Raw genomic sequence first — 17,777 nt, forward strand, 5'->3', positions numbered from 1 at the left:
ATTATCAATTCAATTTTATTTCTTCATGCTATGTTCATATTTTCATACCTCGATTAAGCGTAAAAAAAAGTAATTAAGGTCGGAGGCTCAATTGACATCATCGAACCAAAGGCGGAAGATTCTCGGGCCGCCCAAAAAAACGGCTCCCACCTGTAAAGCTCCGGACTTTGTTTGAGCGCTGCAATTGACCCTCAATTCCCTCGATCTCTATTGTAGAGCGGTCTTTAGACCACTCGTACTCAGCAATCATGTTTGACACGGTCTGCACCATCCCGCTGTCCTCGGACCTGTTCAGCCAGGCCCTCCACCCTAATGAACCCGTGGTGTCGGTCGGCCTCGCAACAGGCCATGTCCAAACCTTCCGACTCCCCGTGGAAGAGAGTGACAATGGTGACGATGCTGCGTCGAACTCTTCGCGTACTGGAAAGGGCCACATTGACACTATGTGGAGGACGCGGCGGCACAAGGGTAGCTGTCGTACTCTTGGCTTTGGCATTGACGGCGAGACACTGTACTCTGCGGGCACGGACGGCCTTGTGAAGATTGCGAATTCGGAGTCTGGTGTGGTGTCGAATAAGATTGTGATTCCGTTTGAGAAGGACGGGTATGAGCTATGTGACCCGCGTTTTACGACAATTGGCTGATTCCTTTTGCTGCAGATCTATTGATGCGCCGACTGTGATTCATGCGCTTTCTCCTCAGACTCTTCTCCTGCTACGGACTCAAGTGCGCTGCATTTGTACGATCTACGAATTCCTTATTCTAAGGTGTCGGCGCGCCCTGAGCAGTCGCACCATCCCCACGATGACTACGTCTCCTCTTTGACACCTCTGCCCGCCTCGGATACTAGTACTTCTGGTTTCAGCAAACAATGGGTTACCACGGGTGGTACAACTCTGGCCGTGACAGATCTGCGACGGGGTGTTATGGTGCGCAGCGAAGATCAGGCGGAAGAGTTGATCAGCTCGGCTTACATTGGAGGTCTTCCAAGCAGCGGTACCAGCCGTGGCGAGAAGGTAATCGTGGGCGGTGCCAGTGGTGTCCTGACACTGTGGGAAAAGGGCGCGTGGGATGATCAGGACGAGCGCATCTACGTCGCCCGCGATGCGGACGGCGGCGAATCTATCGAGACCATGGCGGTTGTGCCGGATGAGCTAGGCTATGGCAAGATGCTTGCGACCGGTCTCGGCAACGGTATGGTCAAATTGGTGCGCATTGGAGCCAACAAGGTTGCCTCAGAGGTGATGCACGACGAAACCGAGGGCGTCGTAGGCTTGGGCTTCGATGTTGAGGGCCGGATGGTCACTGGCGGTGGGCAAATCGTCAAGGTTTGGCATGAGGCTGCAGGCGCGGGCGCTGGAAGTGGCATGGGTGGAAAACATATGCTTGGAGACAGCGATGACAGTGATGATGACTCGGATAGCGAACAAGAGAAGGAGAAGCCGAAGAAAGAGGACAGGAACGAGCGCAAGAAGCGGAAGAAGGCTAGTCGCAAGGACGGTGGACAGCATGTCATGGCCTTCGCCGACATGGACTGAGCCATATGTGCAGGATTTTATCGATACCCACGACTGCAAACCATCCACATCAATATCAACAGAAACATTAGATTTCCACGACGTTTCCTTTCAGTGATCCCACGTAATGTTGAAATCACATCCGAGGCCAGGCAAATCTATATCCGCGGATGCTTATTCATGCTGAACTAAGACGCTGATCCCGGAGGTTTTCCGCGCTCACCCTTGAAGTCTGCCACGATATGCTCGATCTCATTGGCACTGGATGTGGGCAGTGGCGGATATCGTCTCTGAACAAATAGACCCACGCCTGGTCTGACATTATAGTCTATGATTATGGTCGACAATTGAAAATATCGGAACCAAGCTCACTCGAACTGCCGACCCCACAGCCCCACGGCTGCCCATGACGTTCGGATCAACTGTGGGGGATACTTAATGACCTTGGGTCCCCGTAAGCATTGACAACTTAGAGAGAAAATGGACGCCTTCGAGTACAACCCCAATCCCGGCCGTGTCGTCTTCGGCAGCGGCACCCTGCAGCGGCTCCCCGATGAGATTACCCGTTTGCAAGTCAAAGCTCCTTTGGTATTGTCAACTCCGCAGCAGGTTGGCCAGGCTGAGAGCGTGAAGGATGTGCTGAAGGGACAGATCGCTGGCATCTTTAGCGAAGCTACCATGCACACCCCTACTCACATCACAGACAAGGCTCTCGAGTATGCGAAGGCACAGGGTGCCGACTCGGTCATCTCTATCGGCGGTGGAAGCACCATCGGTCTGGGCAAGGCTATTAGCATTCGCACGGGACTGCCTCATATCTGCATTCCGACCACCTATGCTGGCAGTGAAATGACCCCCATCTTGGGTGAGACGGCGGATGGCTTAAAGAAGACGCGCTCTGACCCAAAAATCCTACCCGGGACGGTGATCTACGATGTGGACCTGACAATGACTCTGCCTGCGGCTATGAGTGCTACGAGTGGTGTCAATGCCATTGCTCATGCTGGTATGTTTGTCGAGAACCATCTCTGAGGTAACAAACAGCTAATGCGCAGTTTCACAGTGGAGGCTTTGTACGCCCGTAACACCAATCCCATCATCAACATGATGGCTATCGAGGGCACTCGAGCTCTCGCCTCTGCTCTTCCTGAGATTGTTGAGAACCCTTCCTCGCAATCAGCCCGATCTCGTGCGCTCTACGGCGCCTGGCTCTGCGGAACCTGCCTGGGTAGTGTAGGCATGTCTATTCACCACAAGTTGTGCCACACTCTTGGTGGCAGCTTCAATCTGCCTCACGCAGAGACTCACACTGCCGTACTCCCCCATGCCATTTCATATAATGCTCCAAGTATTCCTGAGGCTATGAAGCAGCTCGCGGATGTGCTTCCAGAGAGCAACGGTGATGCTATTCACGGCCTGAACGTTCTGCTGACCAAGCTGAAGGTCAAACGTGACCTCAAGGCGTTTGGCATGAAAGAAGAAGACGTGGACAAGGCCGCAGATATTGCTGTTTCCAATGCATACTGGAACCCGCGTGCTATTGAGCGCACGCCGATTCGCGAACTGATCCGCCGTGTTTGGGCGGGTGAGCCTGCACGCGCCGATCTGTAGATATACACGATGCAGCGCAGAGCAAATACAATAAATTGATCCAAATTCAGAGCAATATGATTTTTTTTTTCTCTCAGAATAAAAAGCCTATATCAAAGAAGTGGTGGCATTTTGGGCAGCTGTCAATGGGCTGATCCGCAATTTTTGATATCGCGGCGGGGGAAGTGGGGGATTGCCATTTTTTCTCCAAATTTTTTTCTTAGAGCATCCCACTTCCAATTATTTCGCACACCCCTCCACAACATCAAAATGGCTTCAGAAATGGAGGCAGCCCCCGTGCTGTCGACGCCTGATGCTCGCATTCTTGAAGAAACTACGCCTGTGGCCACCTCCGATGCGACACAACCGCTCCCCGACGAGGAACTCTCCATCACCTATGATATTGAGCGCACCCTGAAAGAGATCCGCCAGGCGCGGTACAAGCGCATCGCCCTCCAGTTTCCCGATGACATGCTTCCCGATGCTCCTCGAGTCTTCCAATTACTGAGCCGTGGGCTTCAATCGGACGAATACACCGCGGCAAGTGGTACATCTCCAACGCAGCCAGATGGTGGCGGGGCTGATGCGGAAGGCAACCTTGCCCGGGATGTGTCTCAATTATCAGTGGAAGAGACGGAGCAGTGGTCTCCGAAGTTGTATATCCTGGCGGACACCTCGTATGGCCTTTGCTGTGTCGACGAAGTAGCCGCAGAGCATGTGGATGCAGATGTCGTGGTCCATTACGGAAGATCGTGTCTTTCTCCGACGGCGCGATTGCCCGTCATCTACGTTTTTACCAACAAGCCCCTGCCTGTTAATCCTCTCATCCAGGCTTTCAAGGCGACCTACCCGGACCCGACCACCAAAGTTATCATCGCGGCCGACGTCACCTACTCCGAGCATGTTCAGACGGTATACAGACGTTTGGTGGAGGACGGATACACCGAGTTATTTGCCACGGAAATCGTGCATGAGCCTTCATCGGCCATTCCGAACCGCACAGTGCCAGAGTCCGTTAGTGAATTGCCTGGGACATTGTCGGAATGGCAGCTGTTCCATATCTCCGATCCCCCAACCGCCCTGCTCTTGACCCTTGCTTCGCGAGTTGCCGCCATTCACATTTACCCCACGAATCGCCCAAGCAACGACAATGTCAAGCCTCTGCCGGCCTCCACTGCGGCTGCATTACGCCGGCGCTATGCTATTCTCACATCCCTGACTACGGTGCCCATCTGGGGCATTCTGATTAACACCCTTAGTGTGAAGAACTATCTGCACATCGTGAACCACGTGAAGGAACAGATCGCTGCGGCAGGCAAGAAAAGTTACATGTTCGTGGTGGGTAAGCTCAACGCAGCCAAAGTCGCCAACTTCAGTGAAATTGGTGGCTGGGTTGTCATTGGTTGCTGGGAGAGCTCGCTGGTGGATAGCAGGGACTTCTGGAAGCCTGTCATCACCCCGTTCGAACTGGAGATGGCTCTGAAGGGCGATGCCGAGCGGGTGTGGACTGGCTCATGGCAGAGTGACTTCCAGGCCGTCCTTGACAAGCCTGCCGAGGAAGCGACAGCTCAAGACGGCGCCAATGCAGACGGAGACGAGGGAGAGGATGATTTATCGGAACCCGAGAGTGCACCGCCCGAATTTGACCTGCGTACTGGTCGTTACGTCTCTCATTCCCGGCCGATGCGTGATCCCGCACCCCGCGCTTCTGCTCAGATCGACGGATCGAATGGCCCATCCGCCGCTAGGGCTCTGGCAAGACGGGCGAAGGGTGAGTTGGCGATGATCGGCGGCACGGTGTCCCCAGGGGCAGAGTACCTGCGGTCCCAGCGGACATGGAAGGGGTTGGGCAGCGATTTCGATATCCGATATGATGAGGAGGACCCGGACAGCACTCTGGTCAAGGAAGGGCGCAAGGGCATTGCGAGGGGGTACACGGTTGGCGAGGGTAACAAACACTAGAGTACAATGGATGTATATAGCGCGAAACACTTATTGCAGGAGGAACAGATAGTAAGGACCGGGGTATTCCTATCACATGATGATGCTCTGACGGGCGCGACCGGCACTCAAATTGTTTCGACTTTGTTTTTTTTTTTAGGACGGGACCTTCTTTGCTTTTCCCATCGCGTACTCCAAGGACGCTCAGGAGGCTCATCCCCACTCTCGAACCCCTCTTCCCTAGAGATTGTCCTTGTTCTCCCTCCTTCGGATACCCGATCCGCCCTTACGATCCACACCCACACCTTATCGTTCATCCTGAGGGCACTTCACGACCGTTGGCCTTGCATGGTGGCTTGGAAATGTGATTGTCTCCTCTTCTTATCATGTGCCGCACCTTATTACTGCCTGCCCGCGACTTCGCGTCCTCTTTTGACCTAAACGAGAAGAGACGAGGGAGAGTAGAGAGATCCAGAACGGTACCTTAGCTTTCCCGGGTGCGGAAGCAAAGTCCACCACAACACAATGGCCACAGATCTCGATATCGCTGCACAGGCCCCTCAGCAGCTCGTGGAGAATGCCCTGCAACAATTCGTCGTCCCTGCGGAACGCCCGCTATCGCTCTTCGAGCGCGTGATCACCACCAATGCGCCCATCTTGGAGTCACTACTTCTCCAGATTCCGACCGACACTATAATCAAGCTATACCATACGTCCCATTACCTCCGCACGTTCCTACGCTCATATCCGACCGCATGGAAGACACTCTCCTTCCGCCTGCTTTTCCCATCGGGCACACTACCAACAACGCGAATCATCACTCCGGGCACGTCCGACCTGGAAACACATCGCCAGTCAAGACCATATGCCTTGGATCAACTGTTGATGAACGTGGTGATCCCGTTCAGTGGATGCTTGAAGAGTCTGGAGCTCGATAACACCGCTGTCTCGGGACAGATTCTCATTTCAACTGTGTTGCATGCGCGTCGGGAAACGTTGGAGCACCTGTCTGTCCGCGGTTGTAAGAATGTCTCTCTCAAGTACCACATCATCCCGTATCTGACTATGTTCGGGTTGCAATATGATGTGGACATGGAGACGAATATAGGAAGCTCGCCCGCAACTAAACGACTCGCTCTGAAGAGTCTATATGCTTACCGGTGTCGACATCACCGTCGACGGCCTTATCTTTCTGCTTCGCTTTTGCGCAAGGACTCTGATTCTGAACCCACGCATGAGCTGGTCAATCTTTGCCACAAATTAGGTATCTGGACTGACACTGCGTGGTGCACTACGCCTGCCGGTAGATGCTATCGAAGGCGCGGGTATGTCTCTATGAGAGTTCCCCAAGGCTCACCTGAAGTTTGGGTTGTATTCGATCGACTCTGGAGATGCAAGAACTGGATCGGCGCAGTCGATGAAAAAGCCGAGCGGCCGATCGTGCGCGATGGGAAGCTCTGGGAAAATTGCGACACTGGGAGCTATGGCGAAGCAATAGGCACAGGTGAGGGACCTGACCTAGGCGAGGGAAGATGACCCCTGCGCATCTTCGTCGGAGCCATACACAATTCATCCAGAATATAAAATGCGATAACTGCTTTGACGAAATATCAGAGCGGTGTGAACAGTGTAGCATTCTGATGCACTGTGTGGGATGCCGACGAACTCTTTGTGCTAGCTGTGCCTACGAGCGACCATACCTTCATCGTGGAAATTCTGCTGTATCGACAAGTGCTGAAACGCCACCCGCGCATGACCCTTTATGGTGGGCACCGGGAGCAACTATGTCTCCTAGTTCTATGCAGGATCCAATCGCAAATCCTTTGGACAACGCCCCGCTCCAAGGAGCAGCACCCACGTCACATCCAGCCCTTAATTTCCACTGGTGCTGCACGGAGCCGATCTTCTCTGGGGGAGGTGGTATCAGCATCGGCACGCCCAGTCGAGATGTTGATCAAGTACGCGCCGTACCTTTGCCCCGAGGCCAAGGATGGGAGGACCTCGAGTACACTGTCAGCGAGTGGAGTAAATCCTTCCCAAAATACGCCTATGGCGATCCCAGCCAGCCTGACTACTCCCTGGAGACCGGACATCTCGCGATGATGAAGTGGTTACTAGGACCGCCCAATCGGCAGGTCTCACCCTGCCCACGCAATCTTTGCCAGGAGTGCTACGACTCGCCCCAGTGGAAGGTTCACTGCAAAAGCTGTTCTAAACCTCTCTGCATCGAACACGACCTCCGCGGTCTCCGCTTACGCATCTGTGGCTATCGTGACCTTGCATTCGAGAAGATGACCATCCAAACCCGAGCGGTCAACATTTCATCATCTGATGCCGCCATCACTCAGCTTCCCGGCTATGAGCTCCCGTTCCGAACCCAGCGCCAGGATTCGGCCAACAGCAGCTTCATCGACGATCCACCGGGTGATACTGTGGCAGAGGACAATTTTTCCGAGCCACTGAACGGCGACCATTCGACGCAGTCATTGTTCCCTCGCGATACCACTCGGTCCCTCTCTACACCACCTTCCAATCACTCGGGATCGTCATCGCCATCATCAGCCTCGTTTGAATCAACTTTTGAAGTGCCACGTTGGCAGGGATGCCAATCCTTCTATTGCCCTCAATATCGTGCCGTCGGTGATCAGCGGCAACGGTGCCCAAGCCACCTCCGGGAATGCAAGGCCTGTGCTGTCTATGTCTGCTCCGAATGTGTGGCGGCGAATCCGCCCTGCAAGTGCTCGTACTGTGAGGAGAATTACTTGTGCCCCAACTGCATGAAGGCCCGTGCTCGTGACGGAACTTGTCGCCGTCGCGAAGAAGAGAAGGCCCGGAGAGAGCGAAAGTGGAAGAAGGACATGCAGGTGCTAGAAGGCATCCTCGAGCTCAAGGTAGCCAATGAAATGGCCGAGTTCGCAGGTCAATTCTTTGAGTTTGTCGAGCAGGGCTCCTCTCCAACTCCGGCTCCTGTCGTCAGCACCAGCGCCCTCATCGACCTCATCAATATCCATGAGGACAACGAGGCGGGCATTCCCGACAGCCCACGGCCGAACGACCTGATGAATTTCCAGTCTCCATTATTCCTCGGAGCTAATCATGTCGGTCCAGTTTACGACTCGGAGTAGACTCCGGTCTCTTACCCGGTCCACCGCAACCACCATCTTGAATTTCCATACCTCGGTTCTTTTAGCGATCATCACATACCACATACCACGGCGCCCGGAATCTCTTGAGTCCTTTTTTTATTTACCCGGTTCTTTTTGTCCGACGCAATATATGCATTAGGGGCAGCCCAAAACCAATACCAATACCAGTATCATTACCGATACCTGGAGGCGTTTCAGCACGGCGCATCTACGGATTCTTTCTTCTCACCCCCTTCATCTCCCTTCTTCCAATCCGGCCTGCGCCTGCAGACCAGGCATGTCCGTCTTTGGGCGCCTTCGGTCCGTTTCTCTCGGGGTTACATTCCATTTTTTTTTTGTAAACCCGCCTGACGACGTGGCTGGCCAATATGCAGGCACCGACCAGTGCTATGACTCTTTCTTTCCTCTCCAACGTGAACCGATTGTCCTGGCTTGGTACTAGACCGCCGGTGTCTGATTGGCATCTATCATGACATCCATCTTCTTCCCAGAAACCAAATATATAGCCCCATTTCCTAACCTTCAAATGCTTCCATTGTTGTAGATCTTTTTTGAGTATCTTGAGTCCATCCTTGAGGAAACCCTGAGAGTCGTTCCTAGATCAGATATTTCAATCCTTTGCATATGCACCGTAGCGCCTAGTCACCTTTGCTGATATCCTTGCTGAGGCTGATCCATATTCAGGCCCGCTATTGCAGACGAAACCACACCTGCACGGTACTTTCGTCTACCTTGCACCTCAAAACCGACATTTAGACAAACAGACAAAAGTCCAAAGATATTCGGCCATACCCGCGTACAGACACGGTCTTGTGATAGCACGGAGCCGATTTCCTGTTTTGATCCCCCCTCCATAGGACCGAGCGGCTGATGCAGAGATTAGCCTTCGTCTCGCTTGGGTTGTTCCGTGGGATTGTCGGAGTGGATGAATACTGGGGGTGGACGATCCGGCGGTCAATGGTTGACGATGGAGCACTAGGGCAGAGTGGAGATCCGGGTGGAAGGGAATCCGGTGACCTTTGCAATAAGTACGGGGTTAGACTGTTTTTGGGGGCGATGTGGGCTGATGTGGGCTGATGTATGAGTCCAAAGTACGAGGTTTGGGGTACCTTTGCGTCAATGATGCATTAATCGAAGGTGTCTGTGTGTTGCCCGGGGATTCGAGTAGTTACGTTCCTATTCGTGGTGGGTGACTTCATGAAAGTTGGATTTGGGGGGGAAGGGGGGGGGGAAGATGATACTGATTCGGTTAAAGGTCAACATCGGGGAATCGGAGAAATTCCTCTATACTTTCCAGATATTTAGGCTCTATAATAGAGCCCGGGTGTTTTAGATATTACCCTGGCGTCATTTATCAGAATAAGAAAAGGGTTGGAAGGTGGATCTGTGAAATTGTAAATATGTAAATTAGTGTAGAGGGTAGTCATGTCTATAGTCAACAGAGCTAGCATCTCTGTACCTTGATTTACGCCGAACTATGGCCTGACTCATCGATGTAGACCGGGCGTCACATTCAGCAGGCATCAAATTTGCCCCCTCCACCGGGTCCAAGCGAAGATCAAACTGATAAGCGATGAACACGATTTCAAGGAACGTTGACGAATGCGAATACCGCGCTGAACGCGGCGAACATGATGGTCAAGTGGCCGAGGCTGTGCATCGGATCATCTGGAACGATGCGGTCAAGAGTCAACGGCCATGCGGTTGACCTCCACGTGGGAACCTGCGACCTTCCGCCCTCTTTGTCGGTCAACCCATGCAATGACGACCCATTACGTGCCCTAAGCCCCGATCGCTGATCGCTCAGATCGAAACCCAACCCGCTTCCCCGGGACATGGCCCCCCCCCCGATTTAGGCGTCAGCCGAAGGACTATCAGATCGGATGGCGCGGATGAACCAAGAAACTCCTCCCCGATTTGGTACAGATCCGTCAGGGCGGTGCCCCTGGCGGCGTTTCCCATTGGACTTTCATCAGCTCGGACCGGCGGCCGGGTAGATATGGTCGGATATCTTACCAGATGGGTCTGTGATGTTTAGTGTATCTAGGAGGGGGGGCTCGAGCTAAGCCGGGTGTGGAGTCGGAATGTAGGTGCCAGTTCCCAGCTTTGAACCCTGTCAGGTGGAGGACCAATGGGAGAAACAGGATATTTTCCAATGTCTGTATAGGTCGGGACAATCCCGGCCTTCCAGAGAAGGCTAGACGGACCGCATCCCGCGACGCAGTTAGGGCGAATCTAGGGAGAGTCGGTGAACGCGTTGTGCGGATGTGGCTCGTGATCGGAGCAAACATTGCTAGATGGGATTTTTTGTTTTTCTTTTTTTTTTTCATTTTTTCTTGTTTCTATTTTATTTTATTTCTTTTAGGTGTCTCGTTTCTTGATTTGCGTTAATTCGATTTAATACATTTTTGGTAGTACTCTCCTTTGGGAATCTCCATGCTTCCAAAGATTCATATAAAGGGGCCTTGAACGCCCGTCAATAAGCCACACAAGCACCACTACTCCATCTTGCAATCTTGTACTCGATCTCCAAACTTGGTCCATTTCGAAGCCTGACTGAACATTTACTACACCATAACCACGCAACCAGACTACTATCACGATGGATCAAATTAAGCCCAAGCAGGCTGAGCCTCCGAAGCCTGTCCCCAAGCCGCTCAGCATCGTGGAGAGCTACCAGCGTCAATGGGACCAGCTCATGGAAGATACCAATAGGCAAATCGACAAGATCCGCCGTAAGTGATGACCCGGACCTCTCTGAGATGCAAGGAAGTTGTTGACAGGCTGCAGAGGAAGAACAAGCCCGAAACTCTAAACATTCCACTCGAGGATAACGGGGATGCGAAACACTTGACCGTTCAAGTTCATTAGCACTCTCGGAGTTGGTCTTTCTTCTTGTCTATTCTTTACTTTTGATTTTCGCCTGGTCGACTTTCGACTTTCAGTTCATATGCATTCTCTGGAGCGGTGGAATGGGAGGAATCGAGCAAATAGGGACACATACACACACATCCGCTACGGAGTTTGAGTGGTGGATTTACAGGGGTCCAGTGGCATTGCGCGACCAGCGATGGTCTTTCTTTTTCTTTTTTTTTTGGCTATACTTTTGTCATTTAGTCATCTTCCGGCAACAATGGTGTCATCCTTTTCTAGAATCTAACTCTTTTCCGTGCGGCTTGCATATCCGAGACTATCCCTGGACGATCTTCTCCAGCTAGATTTTTTTTCGAATAGGAGCCTTGTGTTTGCTTCTTTACATTCCAGTAGCTGTGCATGGCTTAGTTGGGCCAAGACATGTAGCTGAGGGTAGTTTGTGTGTTTGCCATGGACAGCTGTGTTCAGGGCTTGTCGCATGTCGTTTGCTGAGGCGCAGCTGTGCCCAACGGTTTTCAGCTGCTTGCAAAATGCACAATGCACAATGCACAATGCACAATGCCATAGTTGCCGAGCGGTGTGTCGCATGCCTTTTACAAACTTGTATGCGCGTCTGGTCGCGTTCGCCCTGCAGACCAGTTTGACAGCATTCCTTACCATTGATCAGTCAAGCCATTTCGGGTGGCGCCGGTCTGACTCTTTTACCACCCCCCTTTTTCAGTGCTTGGACTCTGGATAGCTCACACCGAAGATCTGTCATAGCGGATTCCGGGTCGACTTCCGGCCCACGCAAGGGAGGAATAACGCGTATAGCGCGGATATGGAGACCTGTCTCTTTCCCGGTTCGACAGCAGGTTCCCCTGGGACAAAAAAAAACAAGAACAAGGACCCACTGTGCAACGTCAAGTATGCAGTGAGCATCTGAAAGGAAAAGAATTATTACAGCCGGTCGATCAGTGTTCGAATGCGACAGCTATAAGGAAAACAGTCCGAGGCCGGCCAATCAGGGCAGGTCCAGCCGCATTTCCACCCCCACCACTTTCTCTCCCGCTTCGACCTCAATAACCCGTCTATCAACCATGTCTGCACCCGAGCCCGAGAATCTGTCGCCGGCCGAACTGGCCGAGCGTGAGCTCCAGGAGAAGAGCGAAAGGCTCGTGAAGAGGCGGAGCAAGCTCAGCTACCCTACAAATGGACCCAAACTATCCGTGACGTGGACGTCTCCGCGCCCATTCCGGCCAACATTAAGGGCCGCGATATGCAAGTGACTTTGACCAAGACCAAGCTCAAGATCGCCATCAAGGGTCAAGAGCCCATCATTGAGGTGCGTGCCAATTCTCCTGCAGGCGGAGACCGCTAACTCCCCTTCTGCGCAGGGCGACTTCCCTCACCCGATTGTCGTGGACGAATCGTCATGGACCCTCGAAACCACTCCCAGGCCGCCGGGTAAAGAAGTCAATCTGCACCTTGATAAGGCCAACAAGATGGAGTGGTGGCCGCATGTCGTCACGACCGCCCCGAAGATCGACGTCACCAAGATTCAGCCCGAGAATTCGAGCCTGAGTGACCTGGACGGCGAGACCCGTGCCATGGTTGAGAAGATGATGTACGATCAGCGCCAGAAGGAAACGGGCGGTATGACTAGCGACGAGCAGAAGAAGATGGAGCTTTTGGAGAAGTTCAAGGCGGAGCACCCAGGTATGTGTCATTGGGCTTGCAGTGGCTTGCAAGTCGCTGGCAAATTTGCGGATTTCTGTTCCGTGTCTGGAATGTGTGGCTGACTGAGGACGACAGAGATGGATTTCTCCAACGCGCAGGTCGGCTAAATCTACACCTGCATGGCGGTGTCGTGATGGATTCTTTTGGAGAGTGGATGAAAGTATGAATTATGTTGCATCGAGGGCTAAATCCCGCACGAATGATGAATTGCATATGGGTGATCTTCAACCGAGATCCGACCAGCACACAATCGTTTTGTTTTTTTTTCCCCACACTGATTAAACATCACTTCCCGTCCTTGTAGATCGACCTAAAGCAAAATACTCCACACGGTCAGAATAACTTGCAATTCTTCCCCCCCCATTGGGACGAATACGAGATCTTGCCTGATCAGGACTAGCGTCACGTATCTTTTTGAGGCCAAGTCGATCGTGGATGCAGCCATCGCCAAACATCTCCCATGTACGCCCAATGGAACGCCTGAATGGTTCGAGTATCGAGTATACGAAGTTCAATGTTAATTCGGCAATTCGATTCCGCTTCTGCGCCCCCCCTTCTGCGCCCTTTCCATGCAGCCCATGACAAAAGTCAAGACCGTAGATCCCGGGGTTTTCATATACATCATCCATGAAGCCTGCGGACAAACTATACTGCATCCCGGGGGGGAAATCGCGACTAAATTGACCTCGGGCAGAATACCGATTCCTCAAATACCTCGAGTCTCCACCTGTAACATGTGGATCCTGAGAACTCAACAAATCTGCGATTGTCAGAAGAATCTCCTCACCGGCCCATCTGGATTCATGCAAGGACAGGGTATTATTCCCGCATCGCCAAGACAAATCACAAATGCCGACGCAAGGTGCGGAAGAACCACTCGATCGGGTCCTTCGTGCCAAGGAAGCTCATCCGAGATCTTGGTCGCGATGCGCCATCTGCAAGTAGGACTGAGTTTTAAGGTCGCTCCGATCTATCTCAGAATGTGACCTGTATACTCATCGATCGAGTGCGATGAAGCAAAGCCACAATTGTCTCCGCTGTGGGGAACTGCCGGTGTCCCGTGTTTCTTCCCGGATCCGAAGGATCTCGTCAGCGCCACTAAACTTGCTGCCAGGTTTGTTGGAGTCGAGTCGGGATTTGAGTCTCGATTGATTCCTGTTTTGAGTCCCGATCGATGCTGTTGGTGGCAAAATAGTTGAAGATGAGTTGCTACGTCCAACGAGTGAGGCGATGACCTTCTGATCATCTGGCGAATTGAATCCCCGACAGAGGGTCATTTGTGTCTTCGAGGCGTTGCATCAGTTTCATCGTTCTCATTCTGGCTAGAACATTGGTTTGTGACAAACTAATGTGTGTGTCATGATATGGATTGTGACCCAGCTTGCCGTTAAGGCAAGAAGTGTATCGTTCATGGATGATAGCTGGATATTCTACACTCCCCGGACTGAGACACCATTGCCCAAGCATACCATCCTCCGCGGAGCAATGTCCCAGAATCACCACATCCTCCCAAACGACAGCGACTACTGCCTCGCTGAAGCCAATCCTTGCCAAGAACCAGTCGAGTGATATTCAGACGAGGTATTGAGCAAGGATAGAGGACTATGATGACTCAATATAACTCAAGTTGATTAATTTCCCAGCACAACGATGTAAGTATTCGGAGAGAGACGTGCCAGGCCAGACTACGGAGAAGTATGGGATTGATATGATTCTGTGCTGAGCTGGATTATGCTCTAGTCAGATCAGTACTAAACACGTAGTGAAATGGGGACGGCTCAATGGCTGTCTGGCGATGCAGACTGGACAACACACACACACACACACACTGCCTGTCTGGTGTAGAGGACGCTGGATGAGGCCGTACTGATGCCCTGATGCGGCAGTACGGAATAACCTTAATAACCTTAATACTGCATCATGAATAGAAGGAATGGGGTGAATCTGAATGAATTGGGTAGATGACTTGTCTATCTCCAACTCTGTCTTGAAGATGCACTATGCACTGCAGACATTGGATCATGCCTGAGGCCACACATGTGCTATTATGTCACCGGTTCTCCCACTAAAGTAAATACATTCCCTCTCAATCGCTCTTATTTTTAGGTACCTCTACTGACGTCGTGCTCGAACTTGCAGATCATCTCTCAATAATAAAAGGCAATAGGAATGGTCGAGATCCCTCCACACCCCGCAAAGCTAGTTCCGTGGGGGTAGTGGACTTTGTTTTGGTTCGATGACTGTCACTTTTCGTGTTTGTCGTCGTGTTTTAGTCACAAAGTCTCCGGAACCCAGCGTTGTCCGTGGATAGCCGACCCGGGATTCTAATCCCCCGGTCTGGCCTCACCGAGCACAATCCGAGTATAGCACTCCGGATTTACCGAGGTTTGACTTGGGTTACTTGCAAACACTAAGCGAAATTTTTTTTTTTTTGAAAAGCGGCAGTAGACGAGGTCATCAAGAGCCTCGCGGCGATTTCCATGCAAGTGAATCTACTTACAACGACTGGCCTTGTCCAGTCATGCTATTTTATATTCTATAGTAGCCACCAAGAGGCCATATGCTAGTCGAAATATCAAAATCATTTATAGAATAGTCGTTGAAACGAGAAGCTTTCTCGTCGTTATTTTGGCCAAAGTTAGGTGGCGTTGTTGGCACAGGTCCAGGTGGCGCTGGACGAACTGTCGTGGATCGACTTGCCCGACACATACAGACCCAGTCCGCACTGCACATTTTCGTTAGCATATAGTTTTGACCATGCGAGGTTGAATCAAACATACAATAGCACAGGCGATTCCCAGAATCACCAGGTTGACGATCGTGAGGACTATTTTCTTCCACGACTCGGTCCACCGTCCCTTGTTCATAACCAGCCACATGATGGCTGGGAGGCCGTAGCTGAACCAACTTCCAAAGAGGGAGCTCTGTAAAACCGCGTTAGCAGTGTTTGGCACTGGCCTTGGAGAAACGCAGAAACATACAATCAAACTCAGCAAGTCGTTGAACACGGGAATCGACTCGGCAATCACCCAGGCAATCACCCAGATACCCAAGCTGATGGCCACCCAAGTGCCTGTGGCCAACAAGGTTCGCTGATGCATGTGGTGGGAACGCTCGCCACGGAAGATTCGAACGTAGATGTACTTGGATGCGACGTGGCCGAAAACGACACCGGCAACAATGACCTCGTAGGGTATTAGAATTGGATTTTAAGCATTGACTGTAAAGAAGTGGACATACCGTGGGAATGGCCAGACCGTAGGCAACCTTCTTCATCAAAGGTCCAGCAGATGACAGAGCAGGTGAAGCCACATCGGGGCCGGCATAGCAGTAAATGACCATCGCTGTCACGATGTACAGGGTCGTGTCAACAAACTGCAGCATGGCCAGGGACTTGGGAAATTGCTTCGTGTCCTCCATCTCCGACATGAAACCGAAGAAAGCCACATGAGCGATGAAAGCAAAAACGATGTTGGTGACAGCGAGGAAAGCATCGACAAAGCTCGGCGAAGTCGTAATGTCGTTCTCAACGTAATCGGGAGCCTGAACCCCAATGGAGATCATGGTGGTGATGGTGGCAATCAAGATACTGCAGGCGGAGACGGTGGACATGATAAACAGCTTGCTCGATGTCCGGGGGAGGGCGCAAACGCAGCTGACAATCAAGCCAACGACACCGAAGACGATGGTGCATGTGCCGTGGTCTGTGATGGTGTTGAACAATACGCTGAATGTGAGAATATGACTGGCCATCAAGAAAATGATGAATAGCAGCTGGCCGAAGAAGAACAGCTCTCTACCGAATGGGCCCATGAGCAGCTCTCCGGCGTCACCCATACTATGCACCTGGGGGTATTTTTGCTTGAATTGACCCATGATATATCCAGTATACCATGAGATAGCTGACAGTCCGAGGATGAGGATAAGGGATCTGGTTCATGATCAGCCCTTGTTATCTTGACGCGGATACAAAGCAGTCCTTACGGGACGATTCCAAGAGTCGCCACGGCTGATGGAAGAGATAGAATGCCCAGCGAGATATTTTCAGCCACCATGACTAGATGGAAGATTTAGTTAGACATTCAGTGTTTGACTGACGTCCATGGAAGTCCTTACGCATTCCAGCTTGCCTGCAAATTCGTCAACACCGCGTAAGAAGAGGAAGTATACAAGTTCTCGAGGACTCATTTACTGGGTTCAGAACGAGAATACTTACCACCACTTCATCACACGATACTTCACTTCTCCAGTTTCTTCATTTCCAAAGGGGTCGTCCTCATGCAACCTTTTCTGATCGTATTTTTCCGCGTCGATCTGATCGTCGTAAACATCGGGTTCCTGCACGATCGCGGGACAATCTGGGGCGCTCATGGTGATCTAGTATGGGAAGGAGAAGAGAGGCACAAGCGTCCGGGGTGAGAGACAAGGAAGAAAAAGGTCCAGGAGCTCGTGAGACGTAAAGTGCCCGGAGATGAAGGCATATTGACCCATTTTTTCCAGTCTTGGCGCGTGGCGATGAACATACCCTAGGGTAAACTGGATCAATCCCCACAATAATCTCTGATAACGTTAATTCCACTCTACACCGGGCAATACAAGATGGGAATAGCGGATACTTCGAAGCGAACCAAAAAAAGAGACTAGTGAGTTCTCGAAGTCGTGCCGAAATAGGCGTGTATATACCTGAGCCTCGCAGAGTAACCATTCTCATATAAGCGAAAATAACATTTCTTCATGTCTGTAAGGTTTTCACTACGAACACCGCCTTCTACATGTGAACTGGGTTTGTTGCGCCCGGTTCGAGGCAGCCAACCCCACGCGCGGTCTACCTCCCGGCCCGGCGCCACCCCAACCGGGCCGGCAACTTACCCCCCGGGGCCCCGAGTCGCGGGTAGATTCGAGAAAATTGAGACAATTCAATCAATCATCGCTCTATCTGGGGAGTTATTACCTCTAGGTGTGGGCCGGGAGTCGGGCAATCTTGAAATGC

At 51.9% G+C, this 17,777-nt stretch overlaps 6 protein-coding genes across 6 annotated transcripts; 5 read left to right on the forward strand and 1 right to left on the reverse strand.

Moving 5' to 3' along the window:
* Positions 1 to 248: 248 nt before the first annotated feature.
* On the forward strand, positions 249 to 1,538 carry N7477_001952 (uncharacterized protein; the record flags this gene model as incomplete). The annotated part of the gene is made up of 3 exons (XM_056963615.1): positions 249 to 604; positions 660 to 726; positions 768 to 1,538. 3 exons carry the CDS (start codon positions 249 to 251, stop codon positions 1,536 to 1,538), a joined length of 1,194 nt encoding a protein of 397 aa, XP_056826534.1.
* Positions 1,539 to 1,997: 459 nt separating this feature from the next.
* Positions 1,998 to 3,128, forward strand: N7477_001953 (maleylacetate reductase; the record flags this gene model as incomplete). The annotated part of the gene is made up of 2 exons (XM_056963616.1): positions 1,998 to 2,523; positions 2,581 to 3,128. The coding sequence occupies 2 exons, from the start codon at positions 1,998 to 2,000 to the stop codon at positions 3,126 to 3,128; spliced, it is 1,074 nt and encodes a 357-aa protein (XP_056826535.1).
* Positions 3,129 to 3,377: 249 nt separating this feature from the next.
* On the forward strand, positions 3,378 to 5,069 carry N7477_001954 (2-(3-amino-3-carboxypropyl)histidine synthase subunit 1/2; the record flags this gene model as incomplete). Its single annotated transcript, XM_056963617.1, has 1 exon — positions 3,378 to 5,069. The coding sequence occupies one exon, from the start codon at positions 3,378 to 3,380 to the stop codon at positions 5,067 to 5,069; it is 1,692 nt and encodes a 563-aa protein (XP_056826536.1).
* A 504-nt stretch (positions 5,070 to 5,573) lies between these two features.
* N7477_001955 (uncharacterized protein) lies at positions 5,574 to 8,173 on the forward strand (the record flags this gene model as incomplete). The annotated part of the gene is made up of 2 exons (XM_056963618.1): positions 5,574 to 6,552; positions 6,663 to 8,173. The coding sequence occupies 2 exons, from the start codon at positions 5,574 to 5,576 to the stop codon at positions 8,171 to 8,173; spliced, it is 2,490 nt and encodes an 829-aa protein (XP_056826537.1).
* Positions 8,174 to 12,147: 3,974 nt separating this feature from the next.
* On the forward strand, positions 12,148 to 12,894 carry N7477_001956 (NudC domain-containing protein; the record flags this gene model as incomplete). Its single annotated transcript, XM_056963619.1, has 4 exons — positions 12,148 to 12,196; positions 12,244 to 12,392; positions 12,445 to 12,766; positions 12,863 to 12,894. 4 exons carry the CDS (start codon positions 12,148 to 12,150, stop codon positions 12,892 to 12,894), a joined length of 552 nt encoding a protein of 183 aa, XP_056826538.1.
* A 2,531-nt stretch (positions 12,895 to 15,425) lies between these two features.
* On the reverse strand, positions 15,426 to 17,158 carry N7477_001957 (uncharacterized protein; the record flags this gene model as incomplete). Its single annotated transcript, XM_056963620.1, has 7 exons — positions 15,426 to 15,512; positions 15,568 to 15,711; positions 15,769 to 15,972; positions 16,028 to 16,718; positions 16,772 to 16,844; positions 16,904 to 16,917; positions 17,004 to 17,158. The coding sequence occupies 7 exons, from the start codon at positions 17,156 to 17,158 to the stop codon at positions 15,426 to 15,428; spliced, it is 1,368 nt and encodes a 455-aa protein (XP_056826539.1).
* Between the last annotated feature and the right edge of the window lie 619 nt (positions 17,159 to 17,777).

The sequence above is a fragment of the Penicillium maclennaniae genome (assembly GCF_028827695.1).
Source record: "Penicillium maclennaniae strain IBT 15551 chromosome Unknown utg000002l:1.0-2354659.0:1.0-2356205.0, whole genome shotgun sequence".
Taxonomy (NCBI): Eukaryota; Fungi; Ascomycota; class Eurotiomycetes; order Eurotiales; family Aspergillaceae; genus Penicillium; species Penicillium maclennaniae.